The 19,867-nt window shown below is 45.9% G+C and overlaps 2 protein-coding genes across 2 annotated transcripts in view; one reads left to right on the forward strand and one right to left on the reverse strand.

Moving 5' to 3' along the window:
• The window catches only part of FBXO32 (F-box protein 32), a 37,554-nt gene extending 20,178 nt beyond the window's left edge, over positions 1–17,376 (forward strand). Inside the window, exons 5-9 of the mRNA XM_055545893.1 lie at positions 2,262–2,355; positions 3,201–3,385; positions 10,059–10,241; positions 11,278–11,421; positions 12,061–17,376. Coding sequence (XP_055401868.1) covers positions 2,262–2,355; positions 3,201–3,385; positions 10,059–10,241; positions 11,278–11,421; positions 12,061–12,150 — 696 coding nt within the window. The 3' untranslated portion in view covers positions 12,151–17,376. The remainder of the gene's footprint in view (positions 1–2,261; positions 2,356–3,200; positions 3,386–10,058; positions 10,242–11,277; positions 11,422–12,060) is intronic.
• A 39-nt stretch (positions 17,377–17,415) lies between these two features.
• Positions 17,416–19,045, reverse strand: LOC129626642 (RNA-binding protein 42-like). Its single transcript, XM_055545890.1, has one exon. It carries the CDS (start codon positions 18,989–18,991, stop codon positions 17,558–17,560), a length of 1,434 nt encoding a protein of 477 aa, XP_055401865.1. The 5' UTR covers positions 18,992–19,045; the 3' UTR covers positions 17,416–17,557.
• Between the last annotated feature and the right edge of the window lie 822 nt (positions 19,046–19,867).

Raw genomic sequence — 19,867 nt, forward strand, 5'->3', positions numbered from 1 at the left:
TTGTTCAGTCATCAAGTCGTGTCTGACTCTTTATGACCCCATGGACTACAGCACACCAGGCCTCCCTCCCCACCTCCTGGAGTTCACCCAAGTTCATGTCCGTTGAGTCAGTGATGCCATCCAACCATCTCATCCTCTGCCGCCCTCCTCTCCTTTTGCCTTCAGTCTTTCCCATGATCAGGGTCTTTTCCAATGAGTTGGCTCTTAGCATCAGGTGGCCCGAGCATATTTTTAACTTTGAGCAAAATTATTTTCAGGAAATTAAAAGTCTGTGCATGGTTCAACAGGCTCCTAAGGAGCTTCATGGGGACAAAACTTTTTAAACAAATGCCTTGGAAGCAGAGGTTCTTTGAATTGCCTGGGGCTTTGATCCAAAAGTTTCAATTCTTCTCTACAGCCCAATTTTTTAAATGTCACTTTGCTAGTTCCCTCAGCCTGGATTCCAGCACCCAGTACAGTGTCATACTTGGTGATTACTGACCTGAAGTGAAGTTGGGCTGGGGCCTGGCCCAGGAGATGAAACTTCTTTGGAAAGTTTCCTAGGAGCAGAGACTCAAGCTTTAACATAAAGGGGAATCTTGGTTCTCTACATCTAATTGACTGGCTGTGAGACTAGTCAGTTTTCCTTTGCCTGGTGGAGTTCCGGGTACAGTTAATTACTTTCCCTTTATATCAACCTCTTTTGTTCAATAACTGTGAAAGCATGAAGTGTGTTAAGAAGATCCTGCTGATCCCTTTCACTCTTTGTGGTGTAGTTGGTGAAGTTTAGTCTCTTGGGCCTCATTTTGCTCATTTGTTAACTGGGTTCAACTGTATGATCACTAAGACCCCATTTCAGTCTAAATTTTCATTTTTTTCAATGACAAAATTTTTGATTAAAAAAAAAAATCTTGCCGTATCTGTAAGAATTTTACTTTTGAGGGAAAAAGAATGATTATGCTAAGGGTGCACCAACTTAAATTATTATCTTTATTTCTTTTTGTTTAGTGATAACATGGGTGGTGGGAATGGACCATACTCCCACAATAAACCAACCAACCTGTATTTTCTACCTAATTTATGCCAAGTGCTTTGCTAATGGCTTTATGTGTGTTTCCTCACTTAACACTCACCAATCTTGAAGACTCTAGTATTACAAGTACAGATGAAGAAACTTGGGGCACTAAGAAATTCAGGAAGTTTCCCAGAGTCACAGAGCTAATAAGTAGTCAAAACAAGACTTGCACATAATTTTAAGAACTACAAGGATCCTAACCTCTAGGTAGAAAGATATGTATACACTATATATCCCTAAAGGTCTCTTTTCCTGTTATTAACTTCTTTCTTTTTTTCACTCTACAAGTTTTTATTAGAATTTTACTATATCATATATTGTTTTTTTCATTTTATATTGGAGTATAGCCAATTAGGGGGCTTCTCCAGTAGCTCAGTGGTAAAGAATCCGCTTGCAATGCAAAAGCCGCAGGAGACGTGTGTTTAATCCCTAGGTCAGGAAGATCCCCTGGAAAAGGGCATGACAACCCACTCCAGTATTCCTGCCTGGAGCATCCCGTCAACAGAGGAGCCTGGTGGGCTACAGTCCACAGAGTCACCAAAGAGTCAGACATGACTGAAGCAACTTAGCACACATGCACACACATAGCCAATTAACAATATTGTGATAGTTTCAGGTGGACAGCAAAGGGATTCAGTCATGCATTGGCATCTTTCTACAGAGTTAAGCGTGATGTAAGATTCTAATTAATGGACATGTTTATTGAGCACTGCATAAGCAGGAGATATCTGGATAAGATTTGCCACTTCCTTGAAAAGTGCACATCACTGCTGAACTTGAGCTTTTTGGTGCCTTGAGAGCAGTCCCAGCCAATGGGGAGAAGTTCAAGTCTGGGTAGAAGAACTCCCTCTGGGAGTGATTATATAGAACTCCAACATCACAGGTCATGGGAGGTTTTGTTCCCCTTGGAAAACCTCAGCTTCACTTGTTGAAGTAGAACAAGTAGAGTGAATTAGCCCTGACTGATGCCAAGCTCTTTATATTTAAAAGAAAAAAAGCAATTAAACATTCAGCCTGATGCCGAGGTTTTGGATTATCCCCATTTGTCTTTCACTCAGAGCATCTGCTTTTTATTGCATTGTGGCCCTGCTGCCATTTATCTCTCCCCGTCAATCCATATCTATGTGTCACGTGACTCAAAAGTGAAGATTAGAGGAGAAAAATATCTCTGTAGTCTAAGCCTGGCAACTTCTATTTTTATCCACAGCTGTTGGAACTGATAGCGAAGTCACAGCTCACATCCCTGAGTGGCATTGCCCAGAAGAACTTCATGAACATTTTGGAAAAAGTAGTACTGAAAGGTGAGCTCTTTCCCACTCTCTCACCCCCTTTTATAGGCCTGGGGCTGGGCAGATGGATTTTCCAATGCAGTGGACATGTCACTGGATTTAAGGGAATGTGAGTGGATGGAAATGAATGACTCCAGATGCACTTCATGGGTGCCAGATTCCAGTTGAGAAAGGAGGGCCATTCGTGCGCATGACAAAGGATGAGACGATGACCATCCTGTCCTTGTATTGGAATCATCCATTTGTCCTGTTCTCTGCCTCTCAGGCTTCTCAGTGGAGGCACATGTCCCAGCCTTGGCTACCAAACCTCTAGATTTCACATTCCTAGAAAAGTGAGCAGGGTGCAAGGCAGGATAGATTCACAGACTCTCTGAGCTAGAAAAAACTTGATGTCTCTGGCTCAACTGACTCATTGTATACATGAGAGAAAGAGTGGTTTATCCACAGTCACACAAAGAGGCAGCCAGACTGGATGGAAATCCAAGTTCCTGACCCCTAGACCCATGCTTCTACCACTGATCATCTGAAAGACACATCAGTGCTGGGCAAGAGACACTGCTTTCTGATCAGGTGAGCCCATGGTGCTGGTGGGACCAGTGAAAAGAGAAAGAGTCTTTGTGGAAAATGGAGAGAAGAGAACAAAGAGGGACCTAGATAATGGAAACTCTACCCCATACCCTCGAGTGCAGAAGCTTAGGCAAGTGTAGAATAAACACCAGTGAGAAAGAAGACCATATCCCCTGGGGGTGTACCCGGGTAACACGAGCACAATAGAGCAGAAGAAAGGACCACTTATAAAATTATGGAGTGTTCTAGTCTCATAAACTCTTCCTACTGTTTTTCTCCCCCCACTCAAGTCCTTGAAGACCAGCAAAACATTAGACTAATAAGGGAGCTCCTGCAGACCCTCTACACATCCTTATGTACCCTGGTCCAAAGAGTCGGCAAGTCTGTGCTGGTGGGGAACATCAACATGTGGGTGTATCGGATGGAGACGATCCTGCACTGGCAGCAGCAGCTGAATAACATCCAAATCACCAGGGTAAGTAGGGACCACCCCCCCCCCCAGCTTCCTCCCAGCAGGAAAGGCCCCTCTGCAGTCAGTTCCTCTGCCGAGATGCTGGGCAGCCTCACCAGGACTTTGAACCTGCTCTGGTGATGGACGAGTCCAGACAGCTCTGCTCGGGTACTGTGTCTTGGGTGCCAAGGATGGGCTGGGGACTTTCTGATAAAGGGAGGGTGGGAAGAACTTGGCAGAGCAGGATCAAAGCACACGGAGGATGACAACCAATGGAAAGGTGGGAAAAACTGGAAACTTGACCTTTGGATCAGATGTTGGCTATACCACTGAAATCTTCAGTGGGATCTGGAGATTTCTGCCCGTTTCCTCTTAAAGTACAAGTTCCTTTATAGCTTTAAGATGCTGCCTGGAATACAAAGAAGCCATGATGGCGGTGGCTTGGAGAACTGGTGGTACCAGCCTTTTAAAACTCTAGTTCCAGTTATTAACTGGAAGGAAAGGAAGCCTTTGAGTAAAGACTGTAAACATTCAGGTGGGGAAAGAGATGGGCAAGTCTCACTCAAGGCAAACAAATAAACCAAACCCCCCACATTTCCAGCTAAACTACTACCAGTAGTTTCTTCTGTCTTTAAAACATAAGCTGACCCCTTTGCTCTTGTCCTGTTGAGAGTGAGCAGAAGGACCAAGACACACGAAAAATGTGAGAAAGATGTTGGTGTAATCTCTCAAGGCTCCCTAATGGACAGACACACTTAGGCCGCTCACGTAGCACTTGGCTGACTTATCTAATCACTCACCACGGCTGTTTTAAGTGGTTCCGGGACCCAGGCTGATAATGTTAGGTTCTGCCTCGTCTCTTGAGAATGAAACATAAAAAAAAAAAACTTCTTTGACCTCTTTTAAGTGTTTCACTATACGAAGCTTGCAAAATTCAGTGTCCTTGACTTTATAGTTAATAACCTCTCTGTGTCTTGGGTTTTTTTTTAACTCAGAAACAGAGGGAATAATTAGAAACCTCAGAGTTCTATGACTTCCTTAGAATTACATGGGCTACACTACACACATACACACACACACTACATAGATACCAGTGATACCTAATCAATTATATAAATGAGCAAATCCCATTAGTCTCAAGGGCATCTTCCCTCCAATAACTTGGAACACCCGTTTAGACGGTCCCGCTTGCCCAGAACTTGCCTCTGTTCTCTGTTTCCCTCACAGCAGCTGCCCCCTCCTTTGGCCACATCTGCCCACTTTCATGTGTCTACTCTCCCCAAAGCCCTCCTTAGTTTATCTACAGACTCTCTTGGGAGGTACCCATTGTAGTTGCTTTACCCTTCATGGAATGAGGGGCGAGGAGGGATCAGAGAAGCCCAGTGACTTTCCCAAGTAACACAGCAGTCAGGCCAGAGCTGAGGTCAGAACCCTGAGCTTCTTATTCCTAAAATGGCAAAGCTTTTTAGCATCAGTGGTTTCCAAAATTTTTTCAATCCAGCTTTCTTCCAACTATGTATTCAGTGATTCAGCTTTTTGCAAACCTTTTAAACCCGATGAAATCTCACACAGGATGGATCAGACCCTGAAATTCATCTCAGCCTCCCCTCTGCTCATGGCACGCCAGGCCAAGCTATTCTCAGCTTGGTCCTACCTTGGGGCTTTAAGATAGCTGCTGCTTCTGACCATCCAGTCTGTTGAAGCCTCTGTCATCTTACTGTCCTCAGAGCCGCTATGATGAACTGAAATTATCTAATACGTATATTCATCCACTGGCTTATAAACTCCACAAAGAAAGGACAGTACCTCTAGTTCCCTGCTCTGTTTCCTGTCCCTGGACCAAAGCAGATGGCAGTCAGTAGACATTAGTTGAATGAATGAGTGACTGAAGGCAACTCCTCCCTACACCTACCTAAAGAACTTGCTCAGTGTTCAGAGGAATACAGTCGCGAAATACTGCCCTGTATTACAGATGAGGATGAAAATACCAGCTGCAAGATCTGGGGATAGATATTCAACATCTCTGTGCCTCACTTTTCTCATTTGGGAAATAGGAGCAATCATGCCTATCTCATAGCCCTGGTATGAGATTTAATAAGTTAATACATAGAAAGCACTTAGAGCAGAGCCTGACATGTAGTATTGTAAATGGGTCAGCTATTTTTATTGTTATGAGGGGCTCACTCTGTGGCACTCTTCAAAGTCCTCTAATGTATTAATTAACTTGTCTAGTGACTAATTGTAAGCAAAGTGAAAGTGAAGTCGCTCAGTCGTGTCCGACTCTTTTCAACCCCATGGACTGTAGCCTATCAGGCTCCTCCGTCCATGGGATTTTCCAGGCAAGAGTGCTGGAGTAGATTGCCATTTCCTTCTCCAGGGGATCTTCCCAACCCAGGAATCGAACCCGGGTCTCCTGCATTGCAGGCAGATGCTTTACCATCCGAGCCACCAGGGAAGCCTAATTGTAAGGAGGGGTGATTATAAAATTAATATTAACTGGCCGCTGTGCTCAGTACTTCCAGGCATTGTCTCATGAGAAAAATCAGACTGAGTGGTTAAGAATAATCTGGCCGGGGCCTCCCCACCAGTAAGATGTGGGCTGAACCCAGGCCTGTCTGCAGAAGCTTAAGATACCCATCAGTCTCTGCTCCCTCAGGCCCTCCTTCCTAACCCTCCATGGCTCTGAGCTACATTATTTTGATAGCAGTGCTGGGAACCCACGGAGCTCTGAAGTGCTTTTACAGAAATGCCCACGTCTTCAGAGGAAAGAAAAATGGACAGAGAGAGAGAGAGAGAAAGTGGGGGTGGGCAGAAAAAAATTTAGTTGCTCAGTTGTGTCCGACTCTGTGGCCCCAAGGACTGTAACCCACCAGGCTCCTCTGTTCATGTAGTTCCCAGGCAAGAATACTGGAGTGGGTTGCCATTCCCTTCTCCAGAGGCTTTTTCTGACTCAGGGATCAAACCCAGGTCTCCTGCATTGCAGGCAGATTCTTTACCATCTGAGCCACCAGGAAAGCCCCAAGGGACTTAATTACTTCAGTGTGGACTGTATTTTAAAACTTTTTAACAGTTTGGACCAAAGAGAAGTATGTTATTACATGAAAATGTTAAGGTGACATTTACAGTCATTGTTTTCTGTTTGCCAGAGTTCTATCAGTATCTCCCCAGCACATAATCTTGTTTTCTTTCAGAATTTCCTATCTCATTCTATGGAGCCAATTTTTATTGGCAAAATAATTAATATAATAAATAATAAAAGGGAGAAAAACGAAGAGAACTGGCTTGGAGCCGGGGGGGCGGGGGAGAATCACAGAATCACAGTGTGCTGTGAGCAAGGCAGAGTTTGGAAGCGTAGTGGGGCAGGGAAGGCAGGGTGAATATAAAAGGATTTTTAGCCAAATACTTGATAGGGGGAGCAAGAGTGACTTGTTTTCTTTAATATGTTTATATTCAAATAGAAGAAGGTACGCAAGCAGTTAATCATTTATCAGGAGTAAAGGCTCAGCATGGGGTCTGGGCAAGGATTTTGGAAAAGTTCAGGTTTGAAAATTTGAGAGTGAATTTGCCAAGTGGACTTTAATAGGAGTTCATGTAATAATTGGCCTGGGAGTTTTAACCAAAAAAGTAGATGCTTTGAAGTGCTGGAAACAAAAAGAAAATCTCATGGCAGTTTTATTGGCTCATATGATCAGCCGCAGATGATAAATGACAAATGGGTCTAGGACCTTCTGCAGTCCAGCAAAGTCCTGAATTCTGCAAACAATTGAAAGTTCAGCCCAGCAGCCTGAACAGTATAAATTGTCAAGTCAGAGACACTTCTGACGGGTTAGGAGGCTGATGCTACTCCAAGTCTGAGATGGTTGGAGCTGGAGGGGATCCTCAGAGACTTCTAAGCCTGCTCATTTTGGACACGAAGGAAGTATGAAAGGAAGTGTTAGTCGCTCAGTCATGTCCGACCCTTTGCAACCCCGTGGACTATAGCCAGCCAGGCTCCTCTGTCCATGGAATTCTCCAGGCCATGGAGTGGGTTGCTATTCCCTTCTCCAGGGGATCTTCCCCACCCAGGGATTGAACCTGTGTCTCCTGCATTGCAGGCAGTTTCTTTACCAGACGTACAGAAATTGAGACCCAGATTTCCCATGGGATCTCGATCTGCTGCTTCTCCATCCCATGGTCCTCCCACGCCACCTCCTGTTCTTCTCCATCATCCAGCGTCCCAAGGCACCCTGTGACTGCCCACCTTCCCTCTACACGCCTGTCCTGCTTTGCAAAGACACGGCAGAGTGAGGAGGCGGGGATGGCTGACACTGTGTCCCCCTGGAATCCTGTGTTCCAGCCTTGACATGCCTCGTACAGAGTTTAGTTAGCTAAAATTTCAAGGAGGGAACTCAATACCCATTCCCAGGATATTTTCCCCTGAGCTAAGGAAAGGTTTCTTCATCCTGTTTGTGTGTGTGTGTGTTTTTTCCCCTCTTGTGACCTCCAGAGGTGATAGAACACTGAGCTAAAAATGTCACTATTTCAAGTTCAAGAGCTCACCCAGGACTAGCATGGGAAGGACACAGAACCATAGTCTTGGTCTCAAGCGATTTGTGCTGACTTCTTATCCAGATGGCAGAAGCTAGTTGCTGTTCAAGAAATAGCAACAAGTACTACTAAGTACCTTCTGTACAGATAGTTCCCATAGCACTTGGTGCTTGTCTCCTTGGTGGCATTTAACCTTTGTTCTCCAATGATTTGCTTATGTTTCTGGGTCCTCACCCTTGCAGCAACTCTAGCACCAGAAGAGGGTTTTTATGCTAGACTAGTCTGCAAGTGTTACAAGCTTAGACCTTGGCTTCAAGGATCTAGGTCTGGATAGGCTAACATAAGCTCATCCACATTTAAACAATAAAGGGCTTAAATATAAATGCAAGGATATAATAGAAGAAGCTTCTGGAGAAGCTCACAATTAATTGCCAATGTGTTCTCCACAGATAAGTAGTTTTCAAAATGTTCCATGGAGCCTAAGGTTCAATAGAGATGCCTGAACAGATGGATCTTTAGGCTGAAAGATTCTTGACCAGCCCTTCCCAAAGTGTGCATACATGTATATATACACACACACACACACAAGTACAGAGTCTTTCTGTTGTGGTTGTTTTTACCTGTTTAATTATTTTATTTTCATCATTCCACAAATATTTGAGTGCCTACTATATGCTAGCACACTTCTAGACTCTTCTAGACATAGCAATGAAAGAACACACAAATTTCTGCCTCTGTGGAGCTTATATCCTAGCAGGAATTTTCCATTAAGCTTTCTTTTGGAGATGGGGTCTGAAAGATGGGATTTCCTTGGTGTTCCAGTGGTTAAAACTCCACATTCCCAGTGTAGGGGGCTTGGGTTCCATCCCTGGTCAGGAAACTAAGATCATGCATGCCCCTTGGTACAGCCAAAAAAGACAATGGTATCTGAAAGAGATCATAGGAATTCTAGGAAGATGCAGTGCCTAAGACTTGAGGGAGACACAAAAGCAGTTTTCAGAGGAGGTGAGTTTGAACAGGGGCTTCTCAGGTGGGCTACTGGTTTAAAAAAAAAACCAAACAACCTGCCAATGTAGGTAGACTTAAGAGACACAGGTTTGATCCCTGGGTTGGGAAGGTCCCCTGGAGGAGGAGAGCATGGCAACCTACTTCAGTATTCTTGCCCAGAGAATCCCCATGGACAGAGGAGCCTAATGGGCTACAGTCTATAGGGTCGCAAAGAATTGGACACGACTGAAGCGACTTGGCATGCACAAGTTTGAACTTGATCTGAGAAAAGTCACTTATAGACGAGCAGAGGCCTGGACAGAGCGCCAGCCTTGTGTGCAGTGTTTGGGGGCCAGTGAGAAAGCCTGTTTTGGAGGATCGGTGGTCACAAGGCGGCAGGCCATGAGATCTGAGGCTGGGGGGTGCCCTGCCAGGGCAGTGAGTCCTTCAGGACTATTGTAATTGAGAAAAGCACAAAAATCCAACTCTTGCTATTAGGAGAATCTTTCCAGGCAGTGCTAGTGGTAATGAACCCAGCTGCCAATGCAGGAGATATTAGCGATTCAGGTTCCATCCCTGGAGAAGGGTATGGCAACCCACCCCAGTATTCTTGCCTTGAGAATCTCATGGACAGAAGAGCCTGGTGAGCTACAGTCCTTAGAGTTGCAAAGCAACTGAAGCAACTTAGCACTTCACAGCAAAAGTGTAAATCAGTGAAGGAAATTAAGAGGTACAAGCCTCCAGTTATAAAACAAATGAGCCACTGGGGCTATAGTGTACAATATAAGGAATATGGTCAATCATGTTGTAATAGCTTTATATGGGGACACACGGTTACTAGACTTACTAGATGGTCATTTCATAACATATGCAAATATCAAATCACTCTGTAGTTCACCTGAAACTAACAGGATAGTGTATGTCAACTACTTTTTTTTAAGCATAAAGTTTTGTGCAACTTAGGAAAATTTCTCTGGCACCATTGGCCGGAGCTGCTCCAGGCTGTTCTTTGTGCATCTCGGTCATGGGTCCTGTCTTGTACTCAGGGCAGGGAGAATGGCTGCTCTGATCAAGAAACCAGCTTGAGGCTGGAGGGCAAGGGGACAGCTGCATCCTTGGAGGGTGTCGCCTGGTACCTGGCTGCTCTCCGCCCTGCAACTTAACACCGTCCTTCTCCCTGCAGCCTGCCTTCAAGGGCCTCACCTTCACAGACCTGCCTTTGTGCTTACAACTGAATATCATGCAAAGGCTGAGCGACGGGCGAGACCTGGTCAGCCTGGGCCAGGTGGCCCCCGACCTGCACGTGCTCAGCGAGGACCGGCTCTTATGGAAGAAGCTCTGCCAGTACCACTTCTCCGAGCGGCAGGTCGGTGTGGCCCAGCGGCCATTCATTCCTTCTCTCCCACTCTGCCTGCCACCCTGCCAAGCTTCCTTGGCATCTTTCTCAAACCCACCCTGGGGTGCTCCCTAGTTTGACTAGAAAGCAGTCTGAAGAGTTTCTAAATAATACTCGTGAGATTTCTTTTATGTAATTCAAGAAGGAAAAAAAAAACTTATATTTTTAGCCCATTCCCATTTTACAGCTTGCTCTGAAAACAATTCATAAATTGGCAATAGCCCTTCTTTTCTATAACAAAATAACTTACATTTTTATGACATTTTACAGCTAAAGGATTTTCCTCATGTTATTTCATGTTATGCTGATAAGCCAGGGAAAGGTAGCCCTGGAGTTGGAAACGGCAACCCCACTCCAGTATTCTCTGGGAAATCCCACAGACAGAGGAGCCTGGCGGGCTGCAAGTCCATGGGGTTGCAGCGAGTCGGACACAACTAAGTGACTGAGCATATTATGCCCACTTTAAACAGACGGAGGGACTGAAGCCACAAGTGGCTAAATGACATATCCAAATTAGTGGCGTGCTCTCCAGGTGAGGAAAATGGCCTTGGATTTGAATTTGGGTCTTCGGACACCAACTCTAGGCCTTTTCCCCCTCCGCACACTGCCTCAGATTTTTTTTTCCCCCAACTTCTTTATATAGAAGTGTGAGTTCAACAGGATCTGTTCACGAAGCCACTAATATTTAGATATAAAATAGAGCCACTGTGCCAAACAGTCACAGCATCTCCCTGGAAATAATCACTCAAGTCTGTAGCAGAGAAAAGATTGAAGTTGTTTATGGAGATCACCTAAACTTTCAACACCAGAAGATGTCACCAGCCACCTGTTTCTTTTAAAGACTGGTTAAAAGCTATTGTTTCTTTCACTGGGTAGAGATCAGAAGCGGCATTTTTATCTCTCTGCTACTCTTTCCCTGGCTATCATCAGGGTATAGATGAAAAAGGTGGGGAAAGGGGGCAGGAGCAGAACTTTTCAGAACAACTTTTATGTGTTTGATACTTAGATCCGCAAGCGATTAATCTTGTCCGACAAAGGACAGCTGGATTGGAAGAAGATGTATTTTAAACTTGCACGATGCTACCCACGGAAAGAGCAGTATGGAGACACCCTTCAGCTCTGCAGACACTGCCACATTCTTTCCTGGAAGGTATGTGTCTCAGAGGTGGTGGCCACACCACCCCAAGCCCAGCCCCTAAGAGCCAATGACACCCGCACCGTGTTGCCAAATGCTTTCCTGCTCTTCCACTATTGTAGCCCCCAGGTGAAGGTGAAGGTAAGACTGATGCAGGCCCTGGGGAGAGAAACTTTCAAAGACTTTCATTTCCTTTACCCCATTGTGTCAACTTTCCCTGCAGTACCCCCAAACTCCCCCATTTCTCTGTGCACAGGTACACACACACACACACACACACACACACAGCACTCTTTAGTTTTGCATAACACAGGGTGTTCTTGAGAGAGGAATGTTGTTTTGAGGTTGGGCAATGCCTTAGGATAGGACTTCCCTGGGGACTCAGTGGTAGAGAATCCACCTGCCAATGCAGGAGACATGAATTCGATCCCTGGGTCAGGAAGATCCCCTGGAGAAGGAAATGGCAACCCACACCTGTATTCTTGCCTGGAGGATCCCATGGACAAAGGAGCCTGATGGGCTATAGTCCATGGGGTCTCGAAAGAGTCAGACATGACTGAGTGACTGAAGAGCGGCAGCAGCAATTCCTCAGGGTACCACAAGCCAATGGGATGCTGGGGAGAATGCCCACCTAACCGTGATGTTCCTTTCCAGGGCACCGATCACCCGTGCACAGCCAATAACCCAGAGAGCTGTTCCATTTCACTTTCACCCCAGGACTTTATCAACTTGTTCAAGTTCTGAATCCCAGCACATGACAGCACTTCAGAAGGGTTCCCCTGATGATTGGATGGTTGGGAATCCAGAGTTTGGACACTTCGTTTGTAAATAGTGTACATGTTAAACATTGGCTCAAAACTTCTGAGATAAGGGACACTGGAGGGGAGAGATACAGCTGCTGGCTGCAAGTTTAAGCATATGGACTTCTCATTAGAATTGGTATGGAAAACAGAAATCCTGTAAATAAACTTTTTTTCCTAACGATTTGCCAGCAAGACTATAAGGCAGGAATTCTATTTCATCGGTGAAAATGGAATTCTCTTGAAGTTCACTGCAACTCCTTGATAGTTCCCTAGAGTTGTGGAAGAGAGGGCAAAACTCGAATACAAACTAGAACGCTCTTTGTTTACAATGTGAAAATTTGTTGGGGAGAAAAAAAAAATAAGAAGAAAAACTACATGTGAGAAACCCCTGGGCTTTGGGTTTTGATTTGGGGTTTGTTTGGCAAAGGCAATGGAAGCACCACTCATCTTAAACCCACATGGGTATAGGTAGGGCCTTATCTTCCGAAGACACCGCACAATAGTCTACCTCGGAAAGCTGCAACGCTCGCTCTGACAAACCGCATGGTCCAGTAGACGGTCTCTGTCTGTTTTGTGTCTTCATCAAAAGTGAAACAGGAAGAGAGATTGGAGGCATCCTTCCTCATGCTTCAGGCTTCCCTTTTAGACAAATGGGACACTCTTTGGGGTTTCTTCTCTTTGAACAAACCCCAAAGCACATATGCCTTTTTCCCTTTCACATTGTAGCTTATTTTGTGCAACATAAGGCCAATTAAAAGCAGTCCCAGAGGAAATCCTGCTGCAGGAAAAATGGAACGAGTCACCCAATAGCCATGAAGATTTTCTTATTCCTGTTTAACCTCTTGGCTTGTCTGGGTTTCCTAGGGTATCTTGATGGATAAGCCTGTCTCTGGGGACTGTTTGGAGCCAGAGGCCTGATAAAGACTTGTAGAACAGGTTTTACATATCAGCTGCTGTTCTTCTTGATGGGTGATGAGTTTTCTTTACATCCAGCACTGAAATTTAGTCAACCTGAGCTAGGGCTTCTTACGAGGTTGATAAAGCCTGGTGTTTTAGCCAGACAGGGAGTGGATGGAGGTACTTTGAGTTCAACCCCAGGGGAACCTGCTAGACAAATACTAAAAGGTAGTTATATGTGGAAGAAGGAAATCTCAGGACTTAAGGAGTCAATATTCCTGGGGGGTAGTGGGGAATGTTTTTGTTTTTTACCTTTTATAGAACTTTGCTTTTCTACAACAGTGTATATATTTTTGCAATTGTATTTGCTTTCCTTTTTTTTTGTACGTAAAGTGGGCACCCTCCATGATCTTGGCCAATGAGTGAAGCAGAAATAGGAACTTGGTCCACATGTATGTTGAGCAAGAGTGTAGTTTTAGGGTTTGAATTGGGGGTGACCTGAAATGGGGATAGATGGTTAAGAACGTACAGAAACAAGCCAAGGGACCAGCTAGTGATGAGGGGCCCCTTCGTGCCCTTCTCTCAAAGCACAACCCAAGTACCAGTATCTGGAGAAGAGCTTGACCACTAGTTGATGTTCCTCACTGTACAAGGTCTGTGCCTATGGGTTTCTCAATATCTTTTTTTCATCATCATCCCCCCTAAGAAGAAAAAGGTAAATTGTATTTCAATTTTGGGGGAAAGTAAATATTAAAGAATAAGATCATGTTGGTTGAGCTTTGGAGGGTCACAAACCATTGTGACACCTCACAGGATCCCGCCCACCCCAGTCAAGGTCACATGGAGAATGCAGGTCCAGACTATGGAATCAAAGGCTCATTCTGCCCTAATTCAGGCAGGTTCTCTCCAAGGTCTCAGCCTCCTTAAAGACGTGAGTGGAGCTGAGATTGTTGTTGTGGTGAGGGCTCTGGAACCTTTGACTCTGGCAATTTGGGGCGTTCATGGCCTTTCACATCTTCCCCCCAACTTGTTCTCAGTGCCTTCGTGCTAATGGAGTAAACCGAGACTCCTCAGCACCTTCAGGTTGACAGTTCCAGAAATGTCGCCTGCTTTGACTGTCAGCACAAAACTGGGGAACCAGTGTCGCTTGGACTGTCCGAGGTGCTCAAGACCACACTGCAGGCCCCAGGCAGCAAGAACACCTACGCAAAACGACCCTACCACAAGGGACAGGCTTACAGTTTTCTGAACTGTTTACCCAGATCATGACTCCCAACTCTCCCCATCTCCTTTGACATCACTGGAGGTGGTGTGGACAGAGTCAAGGAAAATTTTTAAGGAAAAAGAAAAAAGAAACCAATACTTGTGATTCCCTTTCTTTGGAAGAGGATTATAAGGAAGGAAATGGCAGGTGGCGAGGGAGAGGGGAAGGAACAGAAGTGGGGTGTCTTTGATGCTGTGGTTTGTGCAAGGGCAGGGGGGGCAGCGGTGGACAAAGAGCACAAGCAGTATGAGCATCTCTGCTGGTGACACGGAGTACCTCTGAAGTGTGGCCAGAGCCGCTCATATAAGTAAAACCAAAATGTTTAAAAGAAAATGCTTGTTCCCTGGGCACTGATTGTCTATAGAATTTCTTTTGGCAAACCCTCCCAGGACAACCTGACCTAAAAAACAAAAAACAAAGAATCTCTGTCTCAGAACTGCTGGCCTAAAAAGCCAGAAGGGACATGACAGTGGAAAGTGCTGGAAAAGATAGAATGCTCTACTGTCTTTGCTGTACCTACCTATCCCACCGCAACTCTGGAAAAGAGGATTCAAAACTGATGTCGCATACGAGAGTAATCTGGACCTCCAGAGAAGGAAAGAGTTTTTGTCCAGGACATAGAAGTTGATGCACGCGAGTGTAATGATTTGTTTCAATGCAAACATTTCTGATCAACAATCCTAGAGTTTCTTGAGAAGAAGGCACAGCATTTGGGGAAAGGAGAATATGTGACGCTTACGTAGGACTCAATTTATAGCAAGATCCAGACATTTTGAAGTAGATCACATTATGACTCAACACTTACTTTGAGCAGATGGACCAGTCACGTGGGAGGAGGGCGGCAGAAACTACTGTGAAAACATCTCCAGTTTTGAGATCAAAAGGGTCAGTTGTGAGATGAGCTCTATTTAGCCATGATCCATTTTATGTTGAAGTAGATCAGAGGAGATATGTTAGATGGGCTGGATTTACACTGCAAAACTGTCAGTGCAAGAACGGGCTTTACTTGGCAACGATGAAGGAAGGTGACAAGTGTGATTACCTTATTGCAGTTCGCTCTTCAAAAACTGTTTGGGAGCTTGCAATTAACAGAGGCTCCTTGTTTCCATTGTTTTTATGTGGGAGAAGAGAAGGGGCTTGGAATCTGATTTGTCTAAACAAGTGTGTGATTTGCAAGAAGTTCAGTCATTTCAACAGTATATCATGCTTAGTGTTCAATACAATGTTTATCATAAAATATGCACCTGAGTTTATATATTTCTGCCAGGCTGTAGGGCAATTACGTCTTGCTATGCAAACACTATTTTATGTGTGAATTTTTTTAACTGTAATTTTATGTGTGAATTTTTTAAACTAAACTCTATCATCATTTTCCATGTTGACATCTGTTGTTTTTTGTGTTTTTTTGTTTTAATCTGTTTCCAACTCTCAGAGTCTGTGAACCATCCCTCTGACTGGATGCTGGCCTAAAATCCTATTAGTGTTTAAACAGACCTCAGAAACACCCGAACCTCTAGGCAAATGCAGAGATGGGGCTTTTTGATATAGCTTGGGCCCTTGATGTCTTCAACAAACAAGATCGTAATTCCTTTCAACTCCACATTTTCTGTAGATGCTTTCTTCTCTGTTTTGTTAAGGAGTCGTCTCGTGGTTTTCCAGAGGAAGGAAACTCCTCTCCTAGACTTTAGTGCTGGGAGGAAGGTTAGTGATGATGGAGTCTGGCATTCCTTCTGCCTTTCCAGATGAGGTAGTGGGTCCAGAATATTTGGGAGGCATGCCTCAACCCAGCTGGTACTCAGCAGTGGTCCTGAGTATAAACTTGGGACTTGGTGAGCCTTGACTTTGTGCCCCCTACCCCAGCACCTTTTGTTGTGGCTGGACACACGTGACACCAGAGCTGATTCCTCTCAAGACTTTCACATTGGTGGTCCAGTGCTAGGTGTCTGGCTGCTAACTTTTAAAAAACATTTAGAGCCCCTGATTCTTCCTGGAGAAGTTAAGGAACCTCTTAACGTTTTTATAGAACTCGGACTCTGCTGTGGGTACGGCATACTAGTGAGTACAACCTGCTTGCCATAAAGTTAGCAGCCTATGTTGACAAATTCATTTTTCTCTAGGTACTCAGGTTTTAATTGTAAAGGTGGCCCCTGAGACAGATGACTGCTGAGCACCTGGATTGCTTTCTAGAAACTGAGATTCTGATGGTAACCAAGCAGGTGTTTCCTCTCTCCTTAGACTAAGAGGTACATTTACCCCATCCGTTCCATCTCCTGGTCCTCTGGTACCTGCTGTGAGACCCAATGAGTTTCTACCAATGGAAGGTCACTCTCTGCTAAACCTCACAAGCAAAGGGGGATTAGTCCATGAGGCGGCAAGGAGCAAGGGACCAGGATATTCATGACTTTGTTGCTAGACGTTTTTCAAAGTACCCTTGAACTCAGCAAACAAAGTTTTCTGAGAGATCTCTCAAAATTCAGGCCCTGCTCCATTTGGCCAAAAATGGATGGCTGCTTCAAAACTCTGAACGGCTTGAAACTCCATCTGCTGCAACATTACTTCCGGAGTTTGAACATGACTTTTTCTGTCTTTGAGTATAGAAATGTTTATTTAATTAATGATATACAAGGCTGTTAAACAGAAGGCGTCAAGCTGTGCTCTGCACTTGAGAACACGTGGCGCCATCTTTATTCTGCCGATACTGCCAATCATCCTGGCTAGAGGAGGTGTATGTGAAAGTCCATATCCTAAGCTTAGAAGCTTTCAAGTACTTTTTTAATGAAAAATGCTATAGGGGATTGAACATTTTAACTAAAAGTATAAGGTTAGACCAATTACATGCAGAGATGTTTATTTAATATTGTGTGAACTGAGTCCTTCTGTATAAATTATTTGCACTCTCTTCTTGCATGACGAACTGATTTTTTTATAGTTGTTTGTACCAGACGGTGGCATATTTTTGTAAAATTTTTTTGACACTGAATTGCAATAAATGTTTTTCCAACAACACACACTGGTGCATTTTTGGTGCATGTCAATTCAAGTTGGTTTTTTTTTTTTGGAAATGAACGTAAATTTATTGAAACTGGTGTTGGGGAGGATGGGTGGGTAGACAGTTGAGGGTTTTCCAAAGAATTGTGGGGAGGAACCAGCGCCCGGCCGGATGGGAGCGGGTGCCTGGCCACAGACCCTATCTCAGGCCCAATTTCTTCTTCTCCTTCTGCTTCTTGCGCACCACGTCCAGGTTCCGGTCCTTCCACATGCTCTTGCGCAGCTTGATGGGGCGTGAGCCCACATACTTCCCGTTCATCTCACGCATGGCGCGCACATAGTCACTGGGGTCCTTAAAGCTGACGAAGCCATAACCCTTGGTCTTGCCTGTGCGCTTGTCGCGAATAACCTTAGCCTTAAGGAAGGATGGGAAGCGGCTGAAGGCTCGGGCCAAGATGTCATCGTTCACCTCGTTGCCCAGGTCCCCACAGAAGATCCGGAACTCATCTGCATCCCACTCTAGCAGGCTGGGGTCCTCCCAGCTGCTCCCAGCTGCTGTGCGAATGCAGCGCTTCAGTTTCTCTGGTTTCCCTTTCTTCTTGTCCTCACTCAGAGGTTCCGGCACCTCAAGAGCCATGAGGCCAGGGGGTGGCTCAGGCCGAGGTGGCCGGGGTCTCGGACGCAGGGACAGGAGCTCAGGAATGCGCAGTGGGGGCAGTAGGCCTCGCACAACTTCCAGCGGGAGGGGCAGGGGTTCAGGCTCAGGCAGAGGCATGGCCAGGGCCAGTGGCAGGCTGGGCCCAATGACTGCAGGGCCAGCTGGGGCGCCCCCGGCTCCCACCGCCACCGCTGCACTAGCCTCCTCCAGCCCAGCCGCTGCTGCCACCACAGCCTCTTCCTTCTCTTTCAGGCCCAACCCCAGGCCCAGGCCCAGCTCTCGGGGTGTTGCTGGCTCTTCCAGAGGAGGCCTCAGAGCAGCCATGGAGCCCAAGGGCAGTCCGGGGGCCCGAGCCATTGGTGGCAGCATCATAGGTGGTCCAGGGGGCCCAGGCAGGGGGGGGCCCACGAGGGCCTGGTGAGGGGGCCGCAGGGCCATAGGGCGGGGCCCAGCTGCTGCAGAGGTAAGAGCAGAATCTGCTCTCTGCAGCACGTGAGGGACGAAGGCTGGACGCAGAATAGTGGCACTCTGGGGGGCCACAGCTGCTCGTCGCAGGAACATGGCTTCTCGAGCCTCTGGACTGTCCAGGTGACTCCGATCACCAGGGCCAAAGCCAACTGGACCCACAAAAGGTGGGCCACCCACCATGGGAGGAACCACTGTGGCTGCAGCGGCTGCTCGGGCCTCCAGAGTCTGTTGGACCTGCTGGTATGTGTTGGTCGCGATAATTGGGCGAATCACAGGAGCTGCTGGGACTTGCATCGCTTCAACCGTGGGGACTGTGGGCACCGCAGGCACGGCAGTTGGGATTCCTGTTACGGGAGCCCCCAGAACTTCCTGCTCAAACAGGGCCATCTCCGCCTCCATCTCCTTCAAGCGTTCCTCGCCGCTCTTTCCAGGGATGCCGGCACCAGGGCCCGGAACCACAGGTCCTCCTGCACCCGGGAGGCCCGGGGCTGGCCCCGCTCCGGCCATTGCTGCTGCCGTCACTGTCTCCGGTACTACCGCCTCAGCTCTGTCGCCTCCGCCGGTTCCAAGTTGGTTTTTTATCAAACTGAGTATGTTTACCTTTTGCTGAGTGAGGCTTATATTCCTTCTCTCAGAAACTTAACATTGTTATAAAATTTTCTAGGAATACACAGAAAACTAAGCTTGCTGCTGAATACCAACCTGAATCATAAATACAGTATTATGCTTAAATGGGATATTCCTACTTACTGTTCATAAAATAGAATGCTTAGGGAATAATGAACTTTAAAGTCAGTATTAATTTACTCATCAGCAGACATCTATTGAGCATGATAGACTCTGTGCAAGACACTGGGCATAAGATAGTGAACAAGACAGATGGAGTCTATATCTTAATGGAATTTAGATTCTAGTGGGAAAGAAAAAAACAAGTTGTTGTTCAGTCGCTCAGTCACATCCAACTCCATGTAACCCCATGGACCGTAGTGCACCAGGCTACCCTGTCCCTCACCATCTCCTTGAGTTTGCTCAAACTCATGTCCATTGAGTCGGTGATGCCATCCAACCATCTCATCTTCTGTCATCCCCTTCTCCTCCTGCCCTCAATCTTTCCCAGCATCAGGGTCTTTTCTAGTGAGTCAGTTCTTCACATCAGGTGGCCAAAGTATTGGAGCTTCAGCTTCAGCATCAGTCCTTCCAATGAATATTCAGGGTTGATTTCCTTTAGGATTGACTGGTTTGATCTCCTTGTTGTCCAAGTAGGTGACAAAAAAATAAGTAGGGGACAAATTTAATTTGTAATAAGTGCTATGAAGGGAAAAAAGCAAGGGACTAAGGTGCAGAATAACAAGATGTGGGGCGGAAATTGGCCATCTGAGGAAG

This window comes from Bubalus kerabau, chromosome 14, assembly GCF_029407905.1.
Source record: "Bubalus kerabau isolate K-KA32 ecotype Philippines breed swamp buffalo chromosome 14, PCC_UOA_SB_1v2, whole genome shotgun sequence".
In the NCBI taxonomy this organism is placed as follows: Eukaryota; Metazoa; Chordata; class Mammalia; order Artiodactyla; family Bovidae; genus Bubalus; species Bubalus kerabau.